A 27273-nucleotide genomic window follows, 5' to 3' on the forward strand; every position below is an offset into this window, starting at 1 on the left:
TGCGCTTTTCGTGTACATACCTCACAATTTTATCTTTGACTTCTTTAAAGCGTCCTTGTTACATTTTTGAATGCATTTTTTGTACAGTACACATTTTCTTTTAGCTCTTTGTCTGGATGCTAACGCCAAATATTGGCTTTAGTTAGGCCTATGCCGTATTTTCTTGCGGCTGCACAATTATTCTACATTTCTGAGTGTATCATAATATTGACGAGAATGCATTGGAAATTTGCCGGTAATACCTTTTCCACGTATCCTTATAATACAGCTATCCATCACGAAAGTCTGTCTATAAAACTTAATTTTACTAAGCGTCAAGTACAATCAGCGCGTTATAACTCTGCCACCGAGTAGCTGGGCTTGCGAAGAATTTGAGGGCTCGCATGCTTTGATGCCATTCTGCAGATTCGAGAAACGTTTTTGTAGAGGCTAGTAGAACGTCATTCTCTTTTCACTATTTCCCGAGATCCAGTGACGTTACAGGCATTGTACAACCAGTTGTCGCGGCTAGCGAAGTATAATAAAGAGGCGGTCGTTTATCGTCAGCGAGTTTTGTGTGTGCGTGCGCGTGGGGGGGGGTGAAAAGAAGCAGCTTGCTTACCGCGGTACTTGCCAGTGGTATCCATTAACTTACTGTTAGGCTGCAAATGCAAGACAACCGTTGAGTTTTCGCACGAGATTCTGAGAGGAAAATAACCATCGTCTTGGATTCGAAGAAATACGGTATCGCTCCAGAGGCTTTAGTTAGGCCTATGCTGTATTTTCTTGCGGCTGCACAATTATTCTACATTTCTGAGTGTTTAATAACCATTAACTTAAAATTGGCATCATAATATCGACGAGAATCCGTTGGAAATTTGCCGGTAATACCTTTTCCACTTCAGTTTTCTTCTTCAAACGGCGTCAGCTAACCTAACCATATATGTATCATGATTACATATTTGAAACGCATGTAGAAAAATGATAACCTCATCGCTAAAAATTTACATGCAAATAGCCTTTCAGAAATTTAACTAGACCCGAAAAGATATGAACTATCATCTGAAATCAGTGATGTACTCTGCCATATCTTGAGGTGTCTCACATTCTTACTTAATTTCCGTATATAACATTAAAATTAAGAGATTGTTTACTTCAGTCTTTATTTGTAACGAGTTAACAACTGCCATCCGCCATGTTATTTACGCATTTATTACTAAAATGTGTGATCCTCTTCTTTTCTTTTAGAGAACGGCAGTCGACGGGTATTACTAATCGACTCCAACATCACCTTCGTATTTCGACGAGAGAACTCGCAAATGCAAGTAGTGAGAAAACTATACCATATCGAAGATGATCGGTTGCATTTTGTTGCAAACGTTTCAGTTTTCTTATTCAAACAGAGTCACCGATCCTAACTTCACCGTACTATACGTATGATGAAAACACACTTCAAGCGCCAGTAGAGAAATGATAACCTTCTCGCTATAAATTTTCATAATAGCTTTTCCGTAATTTAATCAGACGCGAGAAAATATAAACTAACCTCCGAAAATAATTATGCACTCTGCCATATCTCAAGATTCATCCCATTCTTACTTAAATGCAGTATTTAGCCTTAAAATTAAGGGGTCATTTAGTCAGCCTTTACTTTTAAAGAGTTAACAACCATTATCCGACACGTTATTTACGCATTTATTACGAAAATATTTTCTTTCGTTTCAAATTTTCTTTACGGAACAGCAGTCGACGGTTATTACTAATCTACTCCGACATCGCCTTCGAATGTCGACGAGAGAACTCGCTAGTGGTCATAGCGAGGAAATTATACCAAAGGTAATCGATCGCATGCAGTATAATCGCTGGTGTGCATAAATATCTGTAACGGAAAAAATTGCACACGCTTAATCGCTTGTAATAACGGATGCATCAGTGATAGAGCTCTTGCTGTAACCGAAGGTTGATACACAGCTTATTATAGGAATTTTGAAGGGACAGAAAGAAATTGCCGCTATAACGGAGTTCTCATTATATGCCGTACTCGCTATAGCAGACTTCTACTCTATCTCCTTGTTTTGAGCCAAATTTGTAAAATTTTGCAAAAGTTTCACAATTTTGTGCTTGCAAGGACACTGGTTGTCTTCAGACTTCGTTTTACTTCAGTTTGTGAAAGAAAGTCAGACCGTTAGTATGCCTAAAGTGAAGCCTAGTAAAACTTAATTTTTGCTAGAGCTTGTGTCTGAATTTGGAACGGAGGTATTTTCTTCTGATGGAAGTATTCTTTTCTGCAAATATTGCAAGGTGAAAGTTAGTGCAGAAAAGTGGTTCCATGTCCAACAGCATGTTGGGCGTGAGAAACACGTGGGAGCAGCTTCCCGTACTGTTGAGAAAAGGAAATTGCAGCTTCTGTTAAGGCAAAGTGGTAGTGATAGTTCTGAGTTATGTCCGTTGTACAAAGACCTTTGCAGTGCCTTCGTTAGAACAGATAGTCCGTTAGCAAATATAAGCATTGAATCTTTCTAAATGTATTTGGAACAGTATGCAAATTGGAACATTCCTGATGAGTCTACCCTCCGAAAGGAGTACAATTTTGTTTTTAGCTAGTGGCTTTACGTTGCACCGACACCGATAGGTCTTATCGCGACGATGGGATAGGAAAGGTCTAGGAGTTGGAGGGAAGCGGCCGTGGCCTTAATTAAGGTACAGCCTGGTGTTAAAATGGGTAACCACGGAAAACCATCTTCAGGGCTGCCAACAGTGGAATTTGAACCCACTATCTCCTGAATGCAAGCTCACAGCCGCATGCCTCTAACCGCACGGCCAACTCGCCCTGTGAAAGGTTTACTTGCATCACTGCTATGAAGACACAATTGCAAATGTGATGGTTGGTACGTTAGAGAAGGACAAACCTTGGAAAATATTTCTCCTCGCATTGGGCATTCTGGAGAAAGTGAATCACCAAACTATTTGCCAGCTGTTTGGCAGAAGTCTCTTTCTGTTATGACCACAGGGAATAAAATATGGTGGTGATCTTTTTATTTTCTTTTTTTTTTCTTTCAATGATGCAGCATCGTCAGGAAAGGTAATTAAAGCTGTTTATGCAAGGTTTGTTTTGTGTAACCTGTGTAGTGCACGATTTACATCAAGCGAGTGAAGAAGTGCAAAAATGTTTTCCAGATGTTGACAAACTAGTGTCTATTATTACGGTTTTCTTAAAATACCTGCATAGAATGCACCATTTTCGTGAGAATTGCTCCAGCACACCTCTACCTCCAGAACCCCGTTCTGACACAGTGGGATACTTGGTTAAGCGCTTGCATGTATACTCTAATAATTTTGACGTGATTTAATCAGTGATTAACAGCTTGGACAGGGAGGATGCTGCATCCAAAGGCATGTCACAAGATCTGATGGCTAAACCCCAGTTGAAGGGCAGTTTGGCACAGATGAAAAGTAATTTTTTTCATTTAGTGACATCCTTAAAGTATCTTGAAAAGGTAGTGAAACCATTTAATTAAATAATCTTTAAGGTGTGTAATGTACAACAACAGTTGGAACAATGTGAATGTAAAATGGGAAAAACAGTCTGTAAAAGAATTAAAATAGTGCTTGGAAAGAAAAAAGGAAAAAAAAAAAGTGGGGGGGGGGGTTCAAATTATGTGCAAGATAAGTGAAATATTGAAGGAGAAAATTTTGATGAGAGTGTTTTTGAAGAGGAATATTCACCACGAAATCTCGCCTACTTAACATGATGGTTTAAAATGTCATTAATAGGCCCAGATACTTCAGTATTTACTTATTTTTTCCTGTTAAAATTTACATATAATATTTGTAAGGTCTTTATTGTTTCATGCCTAATACTGTCCGGGAAAAAAAAATCTAAAAGTGCATGTGTGACGGCTGTTCAGGAAACTATACGTTAAGTCGCCTGACAAAATTTTACGCTTTAAAGAAAAAAGGCAGGAAGGGTGGGAAATATCAATTTTTAGGTTTAAATGCCATCTGTTAGCCAGATCCTTGAACTACGTGAAGGAAGGAATAACAGTGATGTGACCTTACGGAAAAGTCTTCAAAATAACCTTGGAAACAAGCTGCACAGTCGAACAAAACCATACCTTAAATCACAATGGGAATTTAACATTGGCGACTTAAGATATGGTTTCTTAAATGAAGTTCCTACATTGCCTTCTGGTACCAAAATATGAAATAACGAGCTTGTGCATCAAGATAATATATGGTTACTATTGCAGACATTTACTGGGCTGCATATTTTGAAACTGGTAATTTTAACACAGGAGCCTGGTGCTGTGACTTTTTTTCTTAATGCTGTCGGGTGCGTCATACAAAATATAAATAACATTATCGTGTGGAGAGTTAGGACAGGTTTACATGAAGAAATAACTATTTCTTTTCTGCCAGTGGGTCATACGAATTTTTTTGTGACTGGTCTTTTGGTCTCGTGAAAGGAAGTACCATGTGACACGTACTTCTTCTGACATACATATTATCTGTCCTTCAAGATAGCAGCACCGAGCTCGATAGCTGCAGTCGCTTAAGTGCGGCCAGTATCCAGTAATCGGGAGATAGTGGGTTCGAACCCCACTGTCGGCAGCCCTGAAGATGGTTTACCATGGTTTCCCATTTTCACACCAGGCAAATGCTGGGGCTGTACCTTAATTAAGGCCATGGCCGCTTCCTTCCCATTCTTAGGCCTTTCCCATCCCATCATCACCGTAAGACCTACCTGTGTAGACGCGACGTAAAGCAAATAGCAAAAAAAAAGAAAAAAAGCAAGATAGCCCCAGAGTCAAAACTTAACATAGCTGTCATCAGAAAAGAAACTGGTGAACTGTTAATAAATATGTATGACTGACAACATCGTTGGAAAAAATGATCCTTAGATCACATCTTTCAGTCATTTTACTGTGGAAAAGAACATGCCCAGAGTCGTTACATGTCAACAAAAATTGGGCGGTCCAAGTGTGAATATTTGCAAGGCAGATAATCTTCCTCAGAACCTACCTAAGAAGTTGAAGTAAAATGCATGACTGCAAAAAGGACAAAATATCTGTTAGACAACATTCAAGAGTACTGGACAGCAGAAACAGGATTCGTTGTGCCCAAGGCCAGGTGACATAAAGGCAAGATGGATTGTGTTCTCAAAATCAAAAGCCATATGTAATTAAGAACATTCTAGAAAAAATGAGTCAGCAATTCAGTTTTGTTACTACAGAATAGAAGATAGAATAGTAATGTAAATCCTTAATTTGATACTGACTGAGTGTAGTTTCAGAACAATCTTTTAAAGTATCAGTCATTATTATTATTAACAATAGCCATACTATTATTATAATTATTGTATCCCAATCTTATTTGTACATCTTACAACAGAGCTCCTGAGTATATGAGTGCCGCGAAACTATAACTACCTTTTTTTCAGTTTTTCCAAATTTTCAGCATGTTTACATATTTAAATTCTGGAGAGTAAGACTCCTAAATATTTATGAAAATTATTTTAGTACACAAAGCTGATACTCCTTTATCCATTGAAATAGTCAGATTTTCTCAAATCCTTAATTTCCTTTTCTGATGGATTTTTCTCAAAATTCAACTTCAAAGTTACATAAAATGATCTGTTTTTAAGCTAGAGACTTCCGGTTTTCACAAAAATGATTGCAAATTTATGTACCATTAAAATATAATATATACTGAGCTCGATAGCTACAGTCGCTTAATTGCGGCCAGTATCCAGTATTCGGGAGATAGTGGGTTCGAGCCCCACTGTCGGCAGCCCTGAAGATGGTTTTCCGTGGTTTCCCATTTTCACACCAGGCAAATGCTGGGGCTGTACCTAATTAAGGCCACGGCCGCTTCCTTCCCACTCCTAGCTCCTTCCTGTCCCATCATCGCCATAAGACCTGTCTGTGTCGGTGCGACGTAAAGCAAATAGCAAAAAGAAAAATACAAATAAATAAATTGTGGCGACGTTTAGTAAATTCACAGAGGCTTGCAGACTGAACGCTGAAAGGCATACCAGTCTTTAATGATACTGTATGTATGTATGTATGTATGTATGTATGTATGTATGTATGTATGTAAAATACAAACTAAACCAAAAATGCTATTTTCCAACTTAAGGTATGGTATCGTGGAGTGCGTCGCATATAATTCAATATTTTACCTGTCGGTACATATTCTCACATATTTCACTTACAACTACATTTTTTGTCTATTTGTTAACATTTCAATATTTTCGGGAGCTGAATTCCTCACCATCAAGAAATATTCTTTAATATTTTTTATTATTATTTAGATATGAAGTAATACAAGCAAATGGACATTATTTTTATTAATGCGAGCTGCAGACAGTTTAAGAGGGTTGTTAAAGGCAATAAAATACAAAGGAAAAAATTTGAAAGCGAATATTCTTTCATAGGCAACCCTGATTCTCAAGCAAGTTCACGAGAACATCTGAGATAAAATATCGTTGTTGAATTTAACATATGCAGGTCAGCTATTAAGTGTATTGTAGTTTAAATGATATACTGCAGAAATCTGAGGAACAAAATTGTTTGAGATCATCTTTACAGTACTTTCTATTCTTGAGTGCTTTAGCAGGCCAGTTGAGGTGTACAGTAGAACAGCTGCAGTGTAAATGTGAAGGTCAACAGCTTATGCCCACTCACCACCGCTAGAGTGGTTCATTCGGATTCAGGTAGTGTTCGCTTTCATTACTCTTGAGACAAGATAGACTTAACAAATTCTAGTCAGTTTATCAGACTGGAATGAATAGCAAAATTGTAGAATGACCTTAGCAATTTCAAGGTATTTTCTACTAAAAGATATCAAACACACAAATTTGCAATACATAAATTTAAAGCATTTCACAGAAGAACTTTAATATTTTTGTTCAGATAGAATATTCTTTTTTTTTGGCCAAGTTTGTGAAAAAATGTGCCCTGTGAACAACGGTTTAAAGTTTTGTAACACTTATCCATGTCACGTTATCATTCCCGTGCTTCAAAGACCAGATCTCCAAAGCAGTTGCTACTTACTTGCAGCAAATCATCCAGGACCTCAAAAATTCCAGTTTGCAAGGGATCTGTGTCATCGTACGGTTTGTGCTGAAAAATTCATTCCTGGGCATTCTTGAAAATATACACGTGAAAGTGTGCCAGATGAATCTACGGTTGGAAATAACTGTGTGCTTGACTTATGTATGGGAGCAATCAACTCTATTTGTTCAGAAATAGTTGATGATCCCATTTGGGTTGTCAATTGATGAAACAACTGATGTACAAGGGAGACATATTGGAAATGTGATAGTACGAGTGTTGAAAGATACTGAAGCGAGAGCACATGTGTGGTAAACTGTGGGAGGTGTTACTGAAATGCATATACCAGACCATTGCAAAGCTCTTTAATATACCAATGGGACTTTTGTGGCTCATTGGAATGACACACAGCAATATCCTCCTCCTGTGGGAGTTTTGCAAGTTTTGTATCCTAAACTGGTACTTCCCACATGTCTTGTTCATGCATTGCATCATCTAGCAGATCTGATTTGATGGAAATTTCCTGGTGTTGACTTAATAATTTTGAATTCAAAGAAGGGAATCTGGAAGGCTCCTACTAGATTTGAAATATTGAAGCAGCTTTTTCCTGAGCTTCCACTTCCCCTTCAGCCATCTTTAACAAGATGGGGAAGCTGGACTGATGCTGTAGGCTACTATGCATTGAATTTTATTTCTGTGAAACAAGTTCTGTAGTGTTTTGATTTCCAAGATTCAGTCAAATATTTACAATGTACAACTTAGACTGATATTGCCTACATACAGAGCAACTTTTCATATTTATGACATTAAATATTTAGGGAGATCATCTTAAAAACTTGCAGGCAGCCTTGGTGTTGTTCGCTCAGTAGTCACTTGTGTGGAGAGTCTATGATTGCCAGTTGGAGCTGAAGTGAAGAACAAGCTCTTTTCAAGTTTGGAGAAAAACCCAGAATTTAATACAATCAGTTGTATTAACAGAATGCTGAATGAAGGCAGTATCAAATCCTTTGAATTTGAGCAGATGATTTGTGCAAGAATTACTTCAAGCAACATGGAAAGGTCATTTAGTCCATACAAAGCAGTGTAGCACCGAAATTAACTCGACTCACCTCCACTGGATTTGTCGTATTCCTACTTTCTGGCCATACCTCCACACATCACTCCAGTTACGGGAATACTGCCAGTCGATTGCCTGTGTCATACGTCGTCGGCTTTAGACTCTTCTCTACTTTCTAGATGTTCGTGACGTTTACAGTGCTGTGTTTTATGATTTCCGCTGTGCCCCTCCTCTGTCCTACTTGCCTATATAACCAGCTCTGTTCGCCTTCTAATTTGAGGTGTAATTCGACTGTTGGAGAGTGAGCAAGTTCTATGTGTTATGCTGGTGTGAATTTCAACCTGGATTTCCAATCCAATATGGGACTTTACGACTTGACCATGAGGTATTGTAAACTTCATATCTGTACTGTACTGTTCCTGTCCTCAGAAATGTGCCAGGCTCAGTCGGAAGAGCGCGTGGTAACCGTTCGTAATAAAAATGGGCGAGGCTAACTAAACTAACCTCCAAATGAGGCGAATACCAAAGGTATATAGACAGGATCACGGGTACATAACTACGTGAATAAGAGATAGAAAGAGGGGCAAAATGGGTTTTATTAACAAAAGGCATTAATAAAATTCACACTACGTAAGCAACATCGCAAAGGAAAATACAAACGAAGCCAAATGGCCATAAAAAACAACTAAATATGTGTCTAGCACATTATGTGTTACAATTACATTAGGCACAAATTACAAAAGCGGGTCACGGCCCGAATTAAATAAATCGCACTACTTTAGATTGATTTGGGATGATTACATTGCGAAATTGGATCAACACAATCTTCATTCTCGTGTCCTAATCCCATTGGGATTCGCTCTTTAAAACGTCTGTAAATACCTGCGGTAGTAAGTTAATCACACTAGTATTTGATCCAATATTTACATATATACAACATGAATAACTGATATAAAATCATTAATCAAGGTTAGTCCATTGCTTCTCTAACTTATCTCTAACACAGACTCGAAAGTACGGCCCGACCGTACGCACACTGAATAGCACAGAAGCCAATGACCAGTCTTTATCTTTCGAGCTGATTGAGAATAAAATTACACAGCACAGATATCATTGACACACACATCAATGAAATAAATTAAATTACCCTCACCAGACACATAAATCGAACACTAGAACAGCAAAGAAAATACAGGAGATGGCTGAAATAAAAACACATGCAAATGAGATGACTCATATGGGAACCTGGAAATAAACACACAAATATATACACTTCTTCTTATTATGGTTTATTGGGATGAAAACCAATAAAATATAGGTGCAGTGTTGTCTCCAATTAACACGTGTGGGGGTGTTACCGACGTCACTCTCCTCATGCTCAGAACAGCTGTGACCCAGTAAAACGTCTCCCTAGTCAACAATGGAAAGCAGGGTATACGGCCCGAGCGAACTAATGTCTGCGGACGGCCTACACAATAACACAGACTGGCTGGTTCATTCAACTACACTCGACAGGGGGCTACCGTTACCATGCGGGACTTTCACTTCTTGAGACTAGTATTCCTTTCTCATAACTTCGCGGTTAAGCCACTGCTAACATTCATAAATCACCCGCGGTCTCAATTCTCAATAACACTCAGTTTCACGTCTGTAGGGCCTCAAGCCTCTTTCATTTGAATATACGCAGCACCATACATAACTCTGAAGCCAATTCAGGCCATTCACTTGGCAGTACTCGGGTTCAAATCTCCCCTCTAATCATAGATATGGCCACATCTAGCCTCCTCTAAATAACGCAGCCTTGGTCCCCTTTAATTATTTATATCTGTATCCAGGCTCCTCAAGCCTTCTTCTAACCAATCCTGTGGTTCGAAATCACCTTATAATTTTGTGCTCATCTTGCTTCATAAACGTCAGATCCTGAGTTCATTCTTCCCGTATAACCTGCCTTTATTTCATAATAATAAGACTCTAACTAGGCAACGTCGAGAGTCTCCTTGGTCTCCGCTTCATACTTACGCTTGAAAATCCAATGCATTACAAAAAAAAAAAATTGCACTGCTGCTATGAACATATTATCCCATACTAATGCTAATGGCGTGCAGCCTATAAAAACAATGACCATATCTCTCATAATTTATCGTACACAAATGGAATACACTGAAAAGGAAATACACACTCCTAAATCTACTCTAATAATCCCTTATTCCCATCTAACTTAAAATAATGAAAGATAAACTCAAACATGCAGACAGCTCTGGACAACATTTACTCTACATGCAAAAAGACTCAAATCAGTGCCAACAGACTGACATTTAGCATTAAATCCTATTATTTACAAATGATCTTTACTACCGTGAAACTACTACCCCAGGCATGCTTAATATTTGGACATAAAGAACTTAGCTTGTGTTGATCTCAGCATTTTTGGCGTTCATATGGCCGCAATCGTCTCAACGACTTAGGCCATGACCATGACGAACCCCAGGATGCTAGTAGTCACTCTATCGATCCTTGGTGATGTCTTCATTGTCCTGGGTATGTTAAACTCCTGCAATACAGATGGTGTTAGGTATCTTCTCTTCACCGCTAGTAATACACGTGTACAAAGATTCCACCCGTAATGATTGGTCGTCAATTTGCTACAGCCTGTGTACAAATATTAGTTCAATTCGCACACCATTAAATTAAGGACTCAAGGTCCGGACACAATCTGTTCTCGTCGTCGCAATATAGCGATACGCATACGGTCATCACGCGACCATGAAACGCGAACCTGTGCAGTTTACAGGTATACACTGAAGTTAATTAGTCTGCGGGATTTTATGCGTTAATAATTGATACCGTTCATACCGTCTTTAAAAGAGTTTGATATCTTGCGCGCCAACCTGCACCTTATAATACCAATATAAATGGTCCGTTATTGGACATCATAAATTTTCCAGCTAACTCATTCCTGGTTGCCAGCGTTTCGCCCCGTGTGCTAGGCTGGGCTCATCAGTTGGTACCTAGCACACCCACCAAGACGCTGGCTAGTGCATACCGTGGAGGCCACTGCGTAGGCTAATTGTACCCACCGGCAGTGCCAATGCAGTATGAGAGACTTTGTCTCGTTACCAAAATTGATGCCCGCTTGGCCATCAGATGATATAGATGTTGATTCCCATAGGGAATATGAAATATATGTTCCGAATGAGTAAATTTATTACATTGGCACTGCCGGTGGCTACAATTAGCCTACGCAGTGGCCTCCACGGTATGCACTAGCCAGCGTCTTGGTGGGTGTGCTAGGTACCAACTGATGAGCCCAGCCTAGCACATGGGGGCGAAATGCTGGCAACCAGGAATGAGTTAGCTGGAAAATTTATAATGTCCAATAACGGACCATTTATATTGGTATTATAAATTTACTCATTCGGAACATATATTTCATATTCCCTATGGGAATCAAAATCTATATAACCTGCACCTTTTCATTACCTTATTAATTGTCACGGGTAGAGGTTACTACCTTAATTCAATTAAACTGATATCACTCCCGAATCGGAATAGTTTACACAGCACAGGCATTGTGCAAAATTCACAGTCACAAATAATACTTTCGCGAACATAACAACTGGCTTAGTTCAAATATCACCAGAACAAAGCATCGTTAGCAAAATGCAATGTCGGTGAGCAAACAAGTAACAGCAACAAAGGGAGCAAACAAGTAACAGCAACAAACAGCACAGGAATGACCATGCTCTCCCCTCTGCTCGTTCTTATAAAGACTCGTTCACTTCTATTTGAAACCAGAGCCCCCTGAGTGGGGTGTCGGTTCAACCAGCGCTTGAGTTTAAACAGCAAGCCCTCGACTTTAAGTAATCAGCATTTACTCATACAGGCATTAGTAAAATCACATCTGTCATTCTGGACATATCAAAACTATGGAATATTGGTGCGATGACAGATTCCTCTTGTAATATCATACTGGTTCAATCCTGCAGTTTATATGTCTATGTTCTCGAGTAGTTGTGCTTGATTATGCGTCGATGAGGGAGCAAATGTATCTGTAATTCGTTTATTTGGAATACTGTTGGAATTTATGTGAAAATGAACTTTCTGTTTGTCAGTACTCTCATAACTTCTAGTAGTTCATAGTTGTTTACATTTTTCTGCTGCATAAATGTCTTATCTTGAACTTATGGATGTTTATCCTGTTGGGCTAAATGCGTCCGTGTTGCATCGAGTGTTTTCTGTTACTTCTTATTTGCAATAGCGCACTATTTTCTTGTCAAGTCCATTTTAACGGTATGCCGGACTCTGTAATTTAAAATGTTGTTCTTTGATTCACTCTCCTGTTCAACTGTTTTTCCCATTTCCCTAATGTTTCTTATTACTCATACAGTTGGTTGGGAAACATCTGTGCCGATACATGTACGTGTTTGTTTACTCTATTCGGATAAAATCCAGGTCATATTGCTATAACTGATTTTTGTATAATTTCCTTTGTGATCTGTTGTGAAATGAGTTTCATCTTTCAATATTTGTGGTGCTGTACTATTCCTAACTTGTTGTGTCTTGTGTTTGAATACATCTATTTGTTTATTCGAAGTTGGCATTCTTGTTGGTCCTAGTGTCCTTGTATTTTCTCCCTTGTACCATCCACGGTTAACCTCTCATTGCTCAGCCTATTTTGAGTATGTCACTTCAATGTTCACCTTTTTTCTTTGTAATTAATAACCTACCTGCCACATTGGTAGCGGAGCAAAACTACCATTTCAACACCGTAGCAGGAGAAGTTTCATATTTCACAATTTCAAACACATCTTTGTTCCTTATTGTTATGAAGATTGCAACTTGGAAAATTAACAGTGTATTAATATAAAATAATGTTGTGGTCCATAACATGTAACTAGATACTGTAACTCTTCAATTTTTGACATAATCTACAAGAAAATTGGAGAGGAATGGTGTTAGTATAATATTACATATTTCGTGCATTTTCATGTTTATATATTTCAGTAATTGTAAATAATATATATGTGCATATTTTACTGGGTTTTTTTCATCCATAATTATCCGAGCTCTAGTTATTAATAATGTTAATTAATCTAAACTTCTCTGGTGTGTTGTTCAAAGTATGTTTCATAGAATTAGGAACTACTGGATTCAATTACTGGTTTGTTATACAGAGTTTATCCATTTAAAATAATCAAGACAGATTTATTATTTCTTCATTTTACTGTTTTTAAAATATAGCTCCCTCCCTTTGCTAAGATATGCACTACTCTAGAATTTGCACAAATATAAGACTGTCAATTTAATACATTATGATGTCAGCTATGCTCCATGTGATTATTCTCTGCATATTTTGCTTTATTCGTTTGCGCTCCCTTCTAAATAAATATCTTGTGGTCCACCAATTTACATCCACCAAGTAGACGTTTATTATCTTACATCCAGCAATCCATGATAGTTTATCTATTCACGTCCATCCATACAGAAAGGTCACAATATGTTTACAACCACAGCAGACTACTGCGGGCATTCTAAAATTACTGGGTTATTTTTTTTGGCATGAAAATTAATCGGTCGCAATTAGAATGTTTCATGCACTGTTGTTTAAAAATGTGAATTTAATTATGACTATTCTGTTCTTCATTTCTCATCATCACCAGTAATTCCTGTATTTCACGGCAAGGGTGTGGTGGTGTGTGTTCGGCACAACTGAGTGTGCAAGCTGTTGATTTCTGTGTACGTTTTATTGCCTACAATAATCCATCCAATTTGATGATTTTAAATCTCACCTAGTACGACCATTTTTTGTTGAAAATGTAGTGTGTCCATTAAGCTGAGAATTCTTTTCAAAATTTTAACGGGGTCCGTGAACTATGTGGTGGCATCCATTAAGTGGATAAATACGGTATATAGACCTAAAAGTCGTGTTCACCATTCACCATTAATAGGCCTAAAAGTCATATGGTCACCATTTTACAAAATGGAAGGTTCTGACATATTGGACCCACCTTAATTTTTGTTGCTGTTAGAATGGGGGTGGAGGTTGGAAAAAAATAAGTCGAACATACGACTAAATATGGCATGTGTTCTCCTGACAAATGTAAGATCAACAACTTGAGATTTGCTGACACCCCCACCTTGTTAGCACTACGTAAAGAGGAGGTGAGAAAGCTGATCAAGACAGTGGAGGAAACTAGCCTAGAAATTAGATTACAGCGAAATTGACAAAACCAATATCGTGATTGTTGATCATAAGAACAACAATATACCGAGCTCGTTAGCTGCTGTCACGTAAGTGTGGCCAGTATCCAGTATTCGGGAGATGATCGGTTCAAGCCCCACTATCGGCAGCCCTGAAGATGGTTTTCCGTGGTTTCCCATTTTCACACCAGGCAAATGCTGGGGCTGTACCTTAATTAAGGCAACGGGCGCTTCCTTCCCACTCCTAGCCCCTTCCTGCCCTATCGTCGCCATAAGACCTATCTGTGTCGGTGTGACGTAAAGCAAATGACCAAAAAAAAAACAACAACAATAGTCCACATATACTACAGATTGGAAGATGTGTATCTAGGTTCCTTATTGTCCAATTCTGGTGGTTCTGTGGATGAAGAAAATGAAGGATCAAAGTAGCAAAGGTAGCAATGGTCCGTCTGTAAATTATTTGGAAAGACAATAACATCACCATCAATAGAAAAAATAAACTTGTTGAATCTGTAGTCTGTTCAGTCCTTTTATGTGGTGCAGACATGGGCCATCCTACAATGCAATCATGCATAAATAGAAAGCTTCAAAATGTTGTGCTGGAGGAAAATGGTGACAATTCTCGGTCAGCTCATTGCTCAAACATGCCTTTTTCTTAACCAGCTTCTGATAATAGTTTGTTGTGCATAGTGCCTCGGCAGATCATATGCTATTTTGGACATGTAATGTTCTGGTAAAGTAGCCATCAAAAGTTGATTATTGAGGGCAAGTACCAACATTATGTATCAACATGGTGAATGGTCCCTTAGAGTTATCTCCAAAGAACCACTGAATAGCCAGTTTCTTTAGTGTGGTTCATCAACTAGCTGTCTAAATTATTGTGGTCACAATGGTTGGGTCATGCGGCACAATGAGTAAGGGAAAAGATTTGTATTCCTAACTTTCCTATGTGTGAGTTAATCCCTAATACATACAGTATAATCCTGCCCTGTTTGCCAGCTGAGGTAATTTAGAAATGAACTTTGGTGATATTAGCCTGTATTAATATTGCAAATGTATTAACATACCTAAAATCCAGAAAGAAGTCTGGTAGTTGTCAGTTATTTTACATTTTTAAAACCTGTGGTTACTGAACTCTAATAGTTCAGGGCCACCATGCGGCCTCAGCACAAGGAGGGCTAAGATTCAGAGTTTGTCTGAGGTATCCACTTCTGGTCTGTAGTAACTGGTATCTTGACTTATGGGACTATTTACTTAACCACTCAAACACTGCACATGGTTCACAAAGTACAATACAGATGTAATAAACTTAATTCCCCTCATACACCTCTCCTCTCCTAACTACTTTGGTTACCGTATATTTTTTCCCCACAAAATCGAGACAAAGCTAACTTGTGTTCATCAGTGCTTGATTAACCTACAGAATCTTTTCATAGGTATACTTGTATCATTTTCTTATCATGCATTGTAATTTTCATTCTCCGTTTTATATACTCATGTTCTCTTGTTTACAGTTAATGTATTTTTATAGAATATTTCACTGCATGATAAACTTCAGAATGTTTCAATGAAGTCTTATTATATTGATATTCAGTATACCATGTTAGTGTCTTTTATTGTTGTATAGCATTTTGAAAATTCATGCTATTTAATTGATTGATTTGTCATGTTGTAGGCACACACTTGAATTGATGATCTCCTTAGCAAAGAGTTTTCCTGGACATTTTCTTCCTGTGAAGAACCTCACCAAAGAGCATTCTGGAGTGAAAACAAGAGCCTCAACTAGTACAAGTATTTCTGGGTTTCGTAATGGTCGTGGTGACCAAACTAATTTTTGGGAAATACTGCTTAAATTAGATTCTGTAAATACCTCCAAAAAGGGGAAGAGTGTTGCACGGACTCATAGTGTTTCAAGTTCTAGTAATGTGGATGAAGAAATTCGTAGCTCAAGTTTTGAATCTTCTGCATTTGGACAGTTAGTGACAATGTTAGCTTCACCTGTAGTGAAAAAGAGTTGTATGCTGACTGATAAGCTACTTAGACTTCTTTCACTCATCTCTGTTGGTCTTCCTGAGATGGATCCTTATGTGCGGACTGCAGAAAATAAGAAAAGTGAGCAAAAAGAAGAAAGTGTTCCTATAACCGAACAGCATTTGAAATTAGCAATAAATGTGTTAACATCAAAAAGTTGTTCAGAAGAAGGTTTGGAGGATGCCACTGCCTTGCTGCTGAATCTTTCCAACTGTCCTGATCCAACCAAAGATATGGTTAGTATTATTTTAACACTTTTCTTCTGAGTCAGTAATAGTGCGCCAGTTCCCCTTTCTGATTGTTAATGATTCCCACCACTCCACGAACAGCAGTAGGTCCCCATCATCACGCGTTCTACTACCGGACGCCTGAGCCCAGGCAAATTTAATGACAGACGATGCACATAGAAATGAAACTTACCTTTGATATAAGAACAGATTACACAAACACCACCTAGATAGAAGGCCTGAGCACAAAACCAAGATGGCTGACAATAGAGGCAATCATCATGATGTCACTATGGCATCTTAACATTTTAGTTGATCTGGCTACTTAACTGTCATAATAATGACCCCAAACACTCGTTCCTCCATATACAAGTAACTTACACCTTCAAAAAACTATTTCTGAAAAAATCAGGGATAGTTGATACACAAGGTTTCTAAGTAATGCTGAAACTCAAGTGAAGTTCAGGAATTGAGGGAATAGCAGAATACCAAAATTCATAATAAATGTTTTTATTTCATACCCCACCCAAAAAAGAAGAATTGAAAGCAACAACATCCTTATTTACATAAATGCAGACTTGCATGAAGTTCAGTTCTGTTGATAAATAACACGTTTCTTCCTTGTCAGTACATTCTTTGACATGGAGCTTTTTTCTTACAATAATTATTCAAAGAATGTTTGTTGAAGTCCATACCAGTTTTCTAAAAACACATTCTGATGTATGTCTGTTATTGCACACATCTGGCTCCCACAAAAGTTCTTTATCATGAATAACTTTCATTGTACTCTCACATGTAACCTCCCTATGATCATTTACTAAAAGAAACTCTGTTTCAAAATCTGTACATAATTTTGTTACCACTAGATAACTATGTACTATTACATTCATAACAAGCATTTCAGGGAACAAAATCCTACCTCTACTCTTATTTCTGATTAGATTGTATGCCTCATTATCGGCATCAATGAAGTCTTCAGTAACAAGAATTCCTTTACAGTGTTCACATTTCAAATATTTTGAGACACTATAGCAGCAATATCCTGCTAAATAGACTAAAATGGGCATGTCTTTGTTAGAGTTTTCAATATCCTGTAAACTTACATGTACATCTATGCTCTTACACAATGAATTATCAAAATCAAAAAAGGCAGGGGATTCAGGAGGTGGCTCAGAGAACTCACCTACTTCAATCTCCCCAAATGCATTTGATCTTATCTTTAGAGTCAGTGATGACAGTAACCTTAACTTCTTTTCAACTTCAAACAACTGCCTCACAGAAATATTGTACTGCCCTCCTGCAAGCTGCCTATATTTCCCAAACCTGTCCTCTAATATGTCTGTTTGAAATTTTCCTAATAGGATATATGCAAAATTAAGTTTTGACAAACGATATTCTATCAACATCAACAATCCTTCAGTTGTCAATATCAAAGCAGCCATTGTTTCAGATGATAATGAACCCTTTTCACCTAGATCTCTCCACTTGACTAGCCATTGTAGGAATTTCTTCAAATATTGAAGCCCTTACTCTGAATTTTAAGAGACTGGAGACATTAAGCTGTTGTTGAGCCTTACCCCTTTACCTGGGGTTCTGACATTGACAACAGCCCACCAGTCTATTATTATTTTGATATATGAAGCTGTTTCTTTATAATATGGTAGCTTATACTTTTCACCTAACACTTTCAGCCCTTCTATAACATTGTCATTGAAAATTGTAGAGCTGATTTTACATTCTGCCTTTCAAATGATGAAGGACTTAATGCTTTGAGAGACAGACCATAACCATATTTTATGAACTTTTCATGCTCAAGATCATATAATTTCTTAATTGTAAGAAAAGAAGAACACTGCACTGCACTGTTATCTTCCAAATCAGGGAAGTTCATGCACATATTCTCATCCTTTTGATTTAACCAGTTATTGTGAATATATTTGAGCAAGTGAACACTATCAAACACAAAGAAACCGAGCTTGATAGCTGCAGTCGCTTAATTGCGGCCAGTATCCAGTAATCGGGACATAGTGGGTTCGAGCCCCACTGTCGGCAGCCCTGAAGATGGTTTTCCGTGGTTTCCCATTTTCACACCAGGCGAATGCCGGGGCTGTACCTTAATTAAGGGCACGGCTGCTTCCTTCCAATTCCTAGGCCTTCCCTATCTGATCATCGCTGTAAGACATATCTGTGTCGGTGCGACGTAAAGCATAGCAGAAACACAAAGAAAGGTGGTCTCCTCTCATCAGCAGGATGCGGATAAACACATTTCAATTCATTTTCAGGTGAAAATAATTGCATGCATTTTCTGTCTACAGAACTATTATCACTAACAACACAAACAACTTTAAACCCTGTTTCCTCTAATCTTACAATGACTTTTCTTAGTACACCATGCAAATATTCTCCAGTAATCGATTTTACAGGTAATATGTGAGTTACTTCCTTAAAATCAGATAACAAACTTGAAACCATAAAACAATAAGCACCTGTTGCTAACTGCTCATCATTGAATGCTTTGCCAACAACATTACCACCTTTATAGTCCATTAATGGTTTAGCATGAATTTCATCTATCATAAGCACAATGATCTTATCACTATCAGTGCCAGAAAATTTGTTCGATATGTACTTCAGTAAATTGTTATCATGCTGTTCTACTCTAGGAACAGGCGCGCGGCTGTGAGCTTGCATCCGGGAGATAGTAGGTTCGAATCCCACTATCGGCAGCCCTGAAGATGGTTTTCCGTGGTTTCCCATTTTCACACCAGGCAAATGCTGGGCCTGTACCTTAATTAAGGCCATGGCCGCTTCCTTCCAACTCCTAGGCCTTTCCTATCCCATCGTCGCCATAAGACCTATCTGTGTCGGTGCGACGTAAAGCCCCTAGCAAGAACTACTCTAGGATCTACTTTTAAAGAAGAAGAAAGCCTCCTGATGGTACATGGATGAGGCAGATACAATAAATTGATATGTCTGAGGTATGCATAGCAATGGGGTGAAATGGACTGCAATATTGAAGATTAAATCAGAAAGGAAGGACTATAACTCCTCTCATGTGACCAAAGCGCAATCTGTTCAATCATGAATTCAAGTGGTCCTTTTAGTCTCGGTTCTAACATGCTGACTTGTTTCAAAAGGTATGCTGCCGAACCTAAAATGTCATTAGTGCTGTTTGCACTGTGAACCTCAGAACTTAACGCGTCAACTTTTCCAAGAAGCACTGAAATTTCATCCAGGTCCTGTACAGACTGTGGGAAATGAAAGTTACCAATACTGTCTAATTTGATGTTCTTATAGTATACACTTAACTCCAAAGTTTCATTGATAACTATAGAACTAATTATTTCAGGTTCAGGGTTTAACACAATTTTAACTATTACTATATTTACACCTTTGTGAAGTATGTCCCATGATTTACCTACATTAAGATTATTTAACTTGTCATTCAGGTCAGTGAAATCAGAAAATGTTATTCTATTCTTGTGTAAATTATATTCTACTTCATTTTCCTCGATTGCTGTCTGGATATTTTCATTTTCTCTTCTCTTCTCTTCTCTTCTCTTCTCTTCTCTTCTCTTCTCTTCTCTTCTCTTCTCTTCTCTTCTCTTCTCTTCTCTTCTCTTCTCTTTCTTGAACTACTGAAATACGTTGGGCAATTTGGTAAAAGTGAAGGAACAGCACTGGGGATAAGTCGTGGAACCTTCAGTGGTAGAGTTATAACCTGTCCATCATCTTATACTACCATCCCTTGATTATCAAATCAAATCAAATCAAAATCTCTTTATTTGCAAATGAGGTGTCTACCTCAGTGGCAAATGGTACACTAAAATACATTATTGTCAAGCACTAAATATTAAATTAACAAGAGAAGAAAATTTTTCCTATAATACAATATTATACAATTTACGCTAACAATGTTTTCTATTAAACACACAGCTCATCCTTAATAAATTTATATTGTTTACAAAATTCTACTTATAATATATCCTGTCCTACTTACAAATATAGTCAACTGATATACAGTATGTGGAATTACTTCGAATGATACTATACAACTGGTATAACATTAATATTTACATTGCATTTATTTATTTATTTACTTTTTTTTTTTTTTTTTACCCGTTCTGGATCCTAAGTAGCATAACGACCTGCTGCGTCTTAACCAGAGCCCCTTTTGCCACCACTTTTCAGAGTTCCTGAAGGGCCTTCACAGCTACCGTAGCGGTCCCAGGGCCCTCGAAGTCCCCACTGTACTTCACCCCTACAGGCAGTCCCCTACTTTGGCTGTCCAAACTCCTTAGACCAGGGGATGGAATTAATTTATTCACACACATTTTTTTATATACAATAACCTGCACTGGTCGAATGCCCTCTAACATTTCATTTATTTTCTCTGTTGCTGTTTATTCTCTTCTTGAATATCTGTACAGATTTTGGAAAAGGATCAAACACTACCCCTGGTAAACTGTTCCACTCCTTCACACCCTTCCCAATGAATGAAAATTTACCCCAATCGCTTCTGCTAAAATTCCTTCTAATTTTATATTTGTGGTCAGTCCTGCCGATATAATTATTTTCCAACTGAAGCCTCTCACGGATATCTCCCCATGCTTCTTCTCCTGTATAGGCTCTATATAATCCTGTAAGTCTAGTTTTCTCCCTTCTCTTACTTAAACTTTCCCACCCAAGTTCCTTTAACATTTCTGATACACTACTCTTTCTCCTGAAATCCCCTGTTACAAATCTTGCTGCTTTCCTCTGCACACTATCTATTTCTTTTATTAGGTATTCTTGGTGAGGATCCCAAACACTGTTTGCATATTCCAATAATGGACGAACCATACTCAAGTAACTTTTTTCTTTTAATTCTTTGTTGCATCCTTTAAGTAGCCTCATTATGACATGTAATGATCTGTATGCTTTCCCAACAATGTCATCAATATGACCCTTCCAGTGCAAATTACTTTCAAATCTCACACCTAAGTATTTGCACTTGCCATCTTTTGGGATAACTACCTCATCCAAAGTATATTCAAATTCAGTTTTAAAGCTCCTGTTTGTAAAAGTTGTAACAGTTGATTTGCCTCCATTAACCTTCATATTATTTTCTTCAACCCATTGTTGGATACTTTCAAGGTCCCTTTGTAATTCTGAACAATCCTCAATGTTGTTTATTTCTCTATAAACAATTATGTCATCTGCATACAATCTTATTTTTGATGTTATATTGTTCCCTAAATCATTTGCGTATATTAAGAAAAGTAACGGACCGATTATACTACCCTGTGCAATTCCCTTCCAAACTTTCTCTTCCTGAAATATATTATTTCCTACTTTGACTTTCTGAACCCTTGAATTTAGAAATGCTTTTATCCAACGTGTAACCCTTACGTCCAATCCTATTCCCTCCAATTTCTTTAATAATATTCCATGTTCCACTCTATCAAAGGCTTTGGAAAGATCTATGGCTATGCAATCTAACTGACCTCCTGAATCCAACTGATCTGATATGTCCTGCTGAAATCCCACCAGTTGTGCCTCACAAGAAAATTTCTTTCTAAATCCATACTGGCTCCTCATGAACCAATTTTTATCATCACATATCCCTCTGATGTACTTCGATATTAAACTCTCCAGAATTTTACAAACTATACTGGTCAGGCTGATTGGTCTGTAGTTCTCTGGTTTCCTTTTATCACCCTTTCCTTTATAAATTGGTATTATTATAGATTCCTTCCATTCCTTTGGTATTACACTATTATTTATGACATAGTCAAAGAGAAATTTTAAATAAGGCACTATGTACCACCCCATTGTCTTTAATACCTCCCCAGTAATTTGATCACTCCCTGCTGCTTTTCCTTGCTGAAGCAGTTGGATTTCTCTGAAAATATCTTCGTTTGTGAATGAGAAGCTTCTTGTTTCCCTCTGTCTCTCTCCCTCTCTATCTTCTGTTTCGGTTTCCAACTCTTGACAATCATCTACTGAATCTCTAAATTCCCTACTAAATAGGTTTGCTTTCTCAGTATCTGTTAAATAGTGTTCACCCCCTTCTCCCACCATTGTAGGAATTTGGATTCCTTTTCCTTTTTGATTCCTGATATATGAATACAGCTTTTTCCATTTCCCTTTGTGGTCATTACCCTCTTGAAGTATGCCATTCATATAATTCTCTTTTGCTTCCTTTTTCACTCTATTCAGTTCCCTCATTAGCTGTTTTCTAGTTTCTCTACTCTCCCTACCCTCTTTGATTTTCCTGTTTACTATTCTACATTTTCTTTTTAATTTTCTTATTTCCCTTGTATAATAAACAGGGTCTGAGGTCATTTTACCCTTCTTAACAGGTACAAATCTCTTCTCTCCTTCCCAAATAATTCCTTTAAATTTAGCCCAAAGTGTATCCACGTTACTCCCTTCACTTATCCAACAACTGAATTGTGAGTTAAGGTAAGTCCCAAATTCATCAACTTTAGTTTTTCTGTACAATTTCTTGTCTTGTGTAACCCTCTTATTAAGCCTTTTTGGTACGAGTCCTACATCCATTATTACAGCCTTATGGTCTCCTTTTCCTTCAATTACCTCAGTTTTATCAACAATTTCCCATGGTTTAACCAAGAATACATCTAGTAAGTTATTGAGACGAGTCGGTTCTTGTACTACTTGTGTAAATCCTCCCTCCCAAATTAACTTATTTGCCAGTTTCTGTTCATGGGCTTCACTTGCAGCTCCTTTCCATTCAACTTCAGGCAAATTTAGATCTCCCCCAATTATTACCATATCATTATTATTGTTTTTACAAGTATAATCTATTATTTTTTCAAAGATTTCCATGTCTCTTGCCTCTCTTCCAGGCCTGTATGTTCCTATAATTCCCACCTCCTTCATATTATCACAAACTAATTTTATCCCTAATATTTCATCCCTTTCATCGGTAAACCATTCATGTGAACAGTAAGTTTCCTTCACCAGAATAAACACCCCCCCTCCCTTTTTATCTCCTCGGTCTCTACGATAGACTGTGTACCCTTCTGGAAATACTTCTCTATTACCCACCCCTTCTTTCAACCACGATTCCACTCCTATCACCACATCAGTCTCATAAGATTCCATCAATGTACCGAATTTTAATTGTTTATTTACTACACTTTGACAGTTTACCAAGAGCAATCTCAGACCCCCTTCCTCCCTAAAACTTGACTGTTGCAATTGGGTAACTTGAAATTCCTTACTATCCTGAGTTTCTTTTTCTAGTTGACTGAGCCAGCTTAAAGTATAGCTGGCTCTTTCTACTAGTTTTCCTGGTCAGTATTATAACTCAAGGGAGTTGCCTGTTTTACAGTACATATCTTAAGATTAATAAAATCTAGAACAATATTTCCTATCTTTCGTTTACCTGAATTGTTTAGATGGAGGCCATGTTTTGTATAACAGTAGCTCTCAAAGCTGCTACATTCAATAACCTGAGTATTCCGAAAATGTTTACAAATTTTAACAATATCTGTATTGACCTTGTCCACTTCAATGTTCACACACGAATCTCTACTCAAATCATGCCTGTGGGGCACGTTCACTACAAAAACGTTAGTGTGGGTCAGCTTCCCTAGTGTATGTTTAAGTTGTGATCTTACATTCTTGGCGTCGTCGCGAGCTACGTCGTTCGTCCCACCGATGATAAGCACTGCATCGCCGCTCCCGAAGTTCCTAGTTGCTGCTTCTACGTTTTCCACAACCCTGCTGATAGAAGCTCCTGGATATATTTCTCCGGTTGCTGCTATATTCTCGTCGTTAATCACTCCCGCAATTCCCCTTCCTTGGCTATCACCAAACACAGCTACCTTCGCTGATTTAGGCCTAACTGGGTCTTGAATCTGAATTCTAGGCCTAAATTTCAAACTCGGCACGGCAACGGATCGCGATGATTTGGTTTCACGCGCGCGATCACTTTCTTCCAGGATTAAATTATTTAGGGCAGAAAACCTATTTCTAATGTTTATTTCCGGAAATTCAGTTGTAGATTTCTTCTTAGCCGGCCATCCACGAACTACTTGACACCACGTGCTCGAGTTTGTTACTTGTACTTGTACCGGTATATCACTCGAAGAATGGTCAGTCCCAAATTCTAGCGATCGCAGTCTTTCTTTTAATTCTTGATTTTCAACTTTAAGAGTCTCATTGTCCTTTTTTAGAATGTTTATAATTTCTAATGCACTTTTATATTCCTCATCGACTGTTTTCGGTGCTTCGTCAACGCCGTCCCCAACAACAACATTCCGAACACACTGCTCACAAATCCAGTCAACATTTTCATTAGTTTTTACGTCTCTAGGGCAATTTCCGCACTTATAATGCCACCATCGATCACATGAATCACACAACATTCCATTTTTCACTAATTTTCGACATTTTCCGCACTTTTCGTCACATTTTACGGTTAATTTACTCGGAGAATAAAATACTACGTCGTCATTACCGGGCGCCATTTTGAAAAGAAAAAAAAATATATGAACACAATATGAAATAAAAACATTTGCAAATAAAAAATGCATAACCTAGTATCTATTTACTTACCACTGAATACTTCGTTGGAACGAAATTCTCATGTTTTATTGCACATATCCATTTCTTTTTTAGATCTTCATCTTTCGGAAATCTAAAAATCTATACTTTGCTATTAGTACTGTAGTTTCCCCTACAATTAGGCACACCATTTGTAGACCATTATTGTGTTTTGTAAGACAAAATTAAAGATCACTTTCACAAGGCATTGCCTCAAAAGTCTGCCATTTTCCTTTTAATCTCAACACCATGCACAGGCCTTATATCTAGGTGGTGTTGATTACACTGAACCTTAGCAATATATTTAAACATTATTCTTTGCTTACAGGCAGAATTATTAACATTGACAGTGCTCTGTTAACTTTGAAGAAACCTCCTCCGTTATACTGAAGCTTTTAACCATCAGAACAAGTATCAAGAATTGTCTGCATGCACTCAAAAAAACAAATGTTTGTCTATACAATCAAATATACACGCAAGATAAGAGAATACATTTTCTCAAATTACCGTTTTGAATTAACTGAATCTACTTTCAGAACACACAATAATTTAATATAAATTTTGGCATTATGCACGAAAAATGATCATGATATTAATTTTTTTTTATCGAGACTCTCTTTTATAAGACTCAATTTAGAACTTATAATTCACTATTTGTGAATTTTAATATGTAGTGTATATAATTGTGAATTTTTATACTATGTCTAGATTGTTTTCAACTCAGCACAATACAAGCTGTACCTTAAAAATGTCCACTGAATATGGTCCATAAATATGGGCCTAATCATGTATGTTCTTTTAGTAATTTTGACATGAACTTGTAGTAACCTCCACAGGGAGGTTGAATAAGATATTGAATAGGAAGAAACGATTCAGTAATCCCATTGTGTTGGCTCAGAGTTGACAAGACATCCATATAAATAAAATTACAGCTTTTCCTGTACACTTCAAATTTTTGCCTCTTACTGATGTGGTTGAAAACAATGAAGAATAGCATAATTAGAAGAAACCTAGATTGGAACACAGTTAAGAAGAAACAATGGTGGTTGGAGAGAGGAAGGTGGAAAGGTGACATAAACATCTCAACCCAGCGAGAGCTGGACGAGGCAAATGGATGATTATGGTGATGACGATTTCATTTGTGTATCAAATTTAGTGTACAAAGGTCGACAGTGGGAACAGTTTAACTTTTGTCTGTCTATATGTTTGTATGACAATTGCAGAAAACAGCTTGACAGTTTCTTCAAACATATTTAAGTTCAGGGATATCCAAACAGTCCACTAGGCTGTGTATACAGTGGTTTAGCCATATTAAGGGGACCAGAATGGGAAATTCTCCCTTAACCTCCTAAGTGGGAAGTTTCCACTGAGAAATTAACCAAATTGTAAAGCGAAAAGCTACAGTAGAATGGTTCCACCTACTCAATAGATTATTAATATAAAGGCTACATTATATTGGGAGTAGTTTCGATCTTCCCATGAGATCATCTTCAGCCATGTTGATTTTGACAGGGGTGGCAACTATTTAACCAAAATTAAGTTGAAATGTTTTTCCCCATTAACAGGGGAAGTCATGGAATACCTGTATATGGCTACAAGGGGAGAATTCAAGTAGCAGTAAGGGTGTTACATGTTTTTAAAAACTGTCCAGCCGACTGGACACCGGGACTGAGGAAGATACAAACTTGACAAGTCATGATATGGAAACATATAAATGTTAAAATAAGGTTGTACAACAAATTAAAAATGAAAGTCTTAGTTGTTACACATTGACGGATTAAAATTGTGAAACATTAAGTGAAGTTTCCACTCTCTTAAACTTGTTTAGAATAGTTTAGTACCGAATTAAATTAATAAAACTGCATCGAAATACATGTATTATGATTAGGGATTGGGAGTTTATGCCCTAAAAACTGTATAAATATGTATGCATTTGTGCCCTAAAAGGTACCTAAACATGCAATAAAATATGCATCATCAGTTTGAGCTTATTTCCATAAAATAATGTTATCTGTAACCTACGTCATTATTCCATGGATTTTGAAGTGCCAGAGTCATAATTGGTTGATTCTTTACTATTGCAATTAACAACCTGGGAGTGACGGATGCATTCGATGGTCAGTCTTCGTCTGTTTCCCCTCAGCATAGCTTTGTAGTGCAAAAAACT

General features: G+C 37.6%; 1 protein-coding gene across 1 annotated transcript in view; it reads left to right on the top strand.

Moving 5' to 3' along the window:
• The window catches only part of HUWE1 (HECT, UBA and WWE domain containing E3 ubiquitin protein ligase 1), a 1366532-nt gene that overhangs the window by 1212763 nt on the left and 126496 nt on the right, over nucleotides 1-27273 (top strand). The window contains exon 50 of the mRNA XM_068226019.1: nucleotides 15968-16559. Within this exon, the coding sequence (XP_068082120.1) occupies nucleotides 15968-16559 (592 nt within the window). The remainder of the gene's footprint in view (nucleotides 1-15967; nucleotides 16560-27273) is intronic.

Source organism: Anabrus simplex, chromosome 2 (assembly GCF_040414725.1).
Source record: "Anabrus simplex isolate iqAnaSimp1 chromosome 2, ASM4041472v1, whole genome shotgun sequence".
Lineage (NCBI taxonomy): Eukaryota > Metazoa > Arthropoda > Insecta > Orthoptera > Tettigoniidae > Anabrus > Anabrus simplex.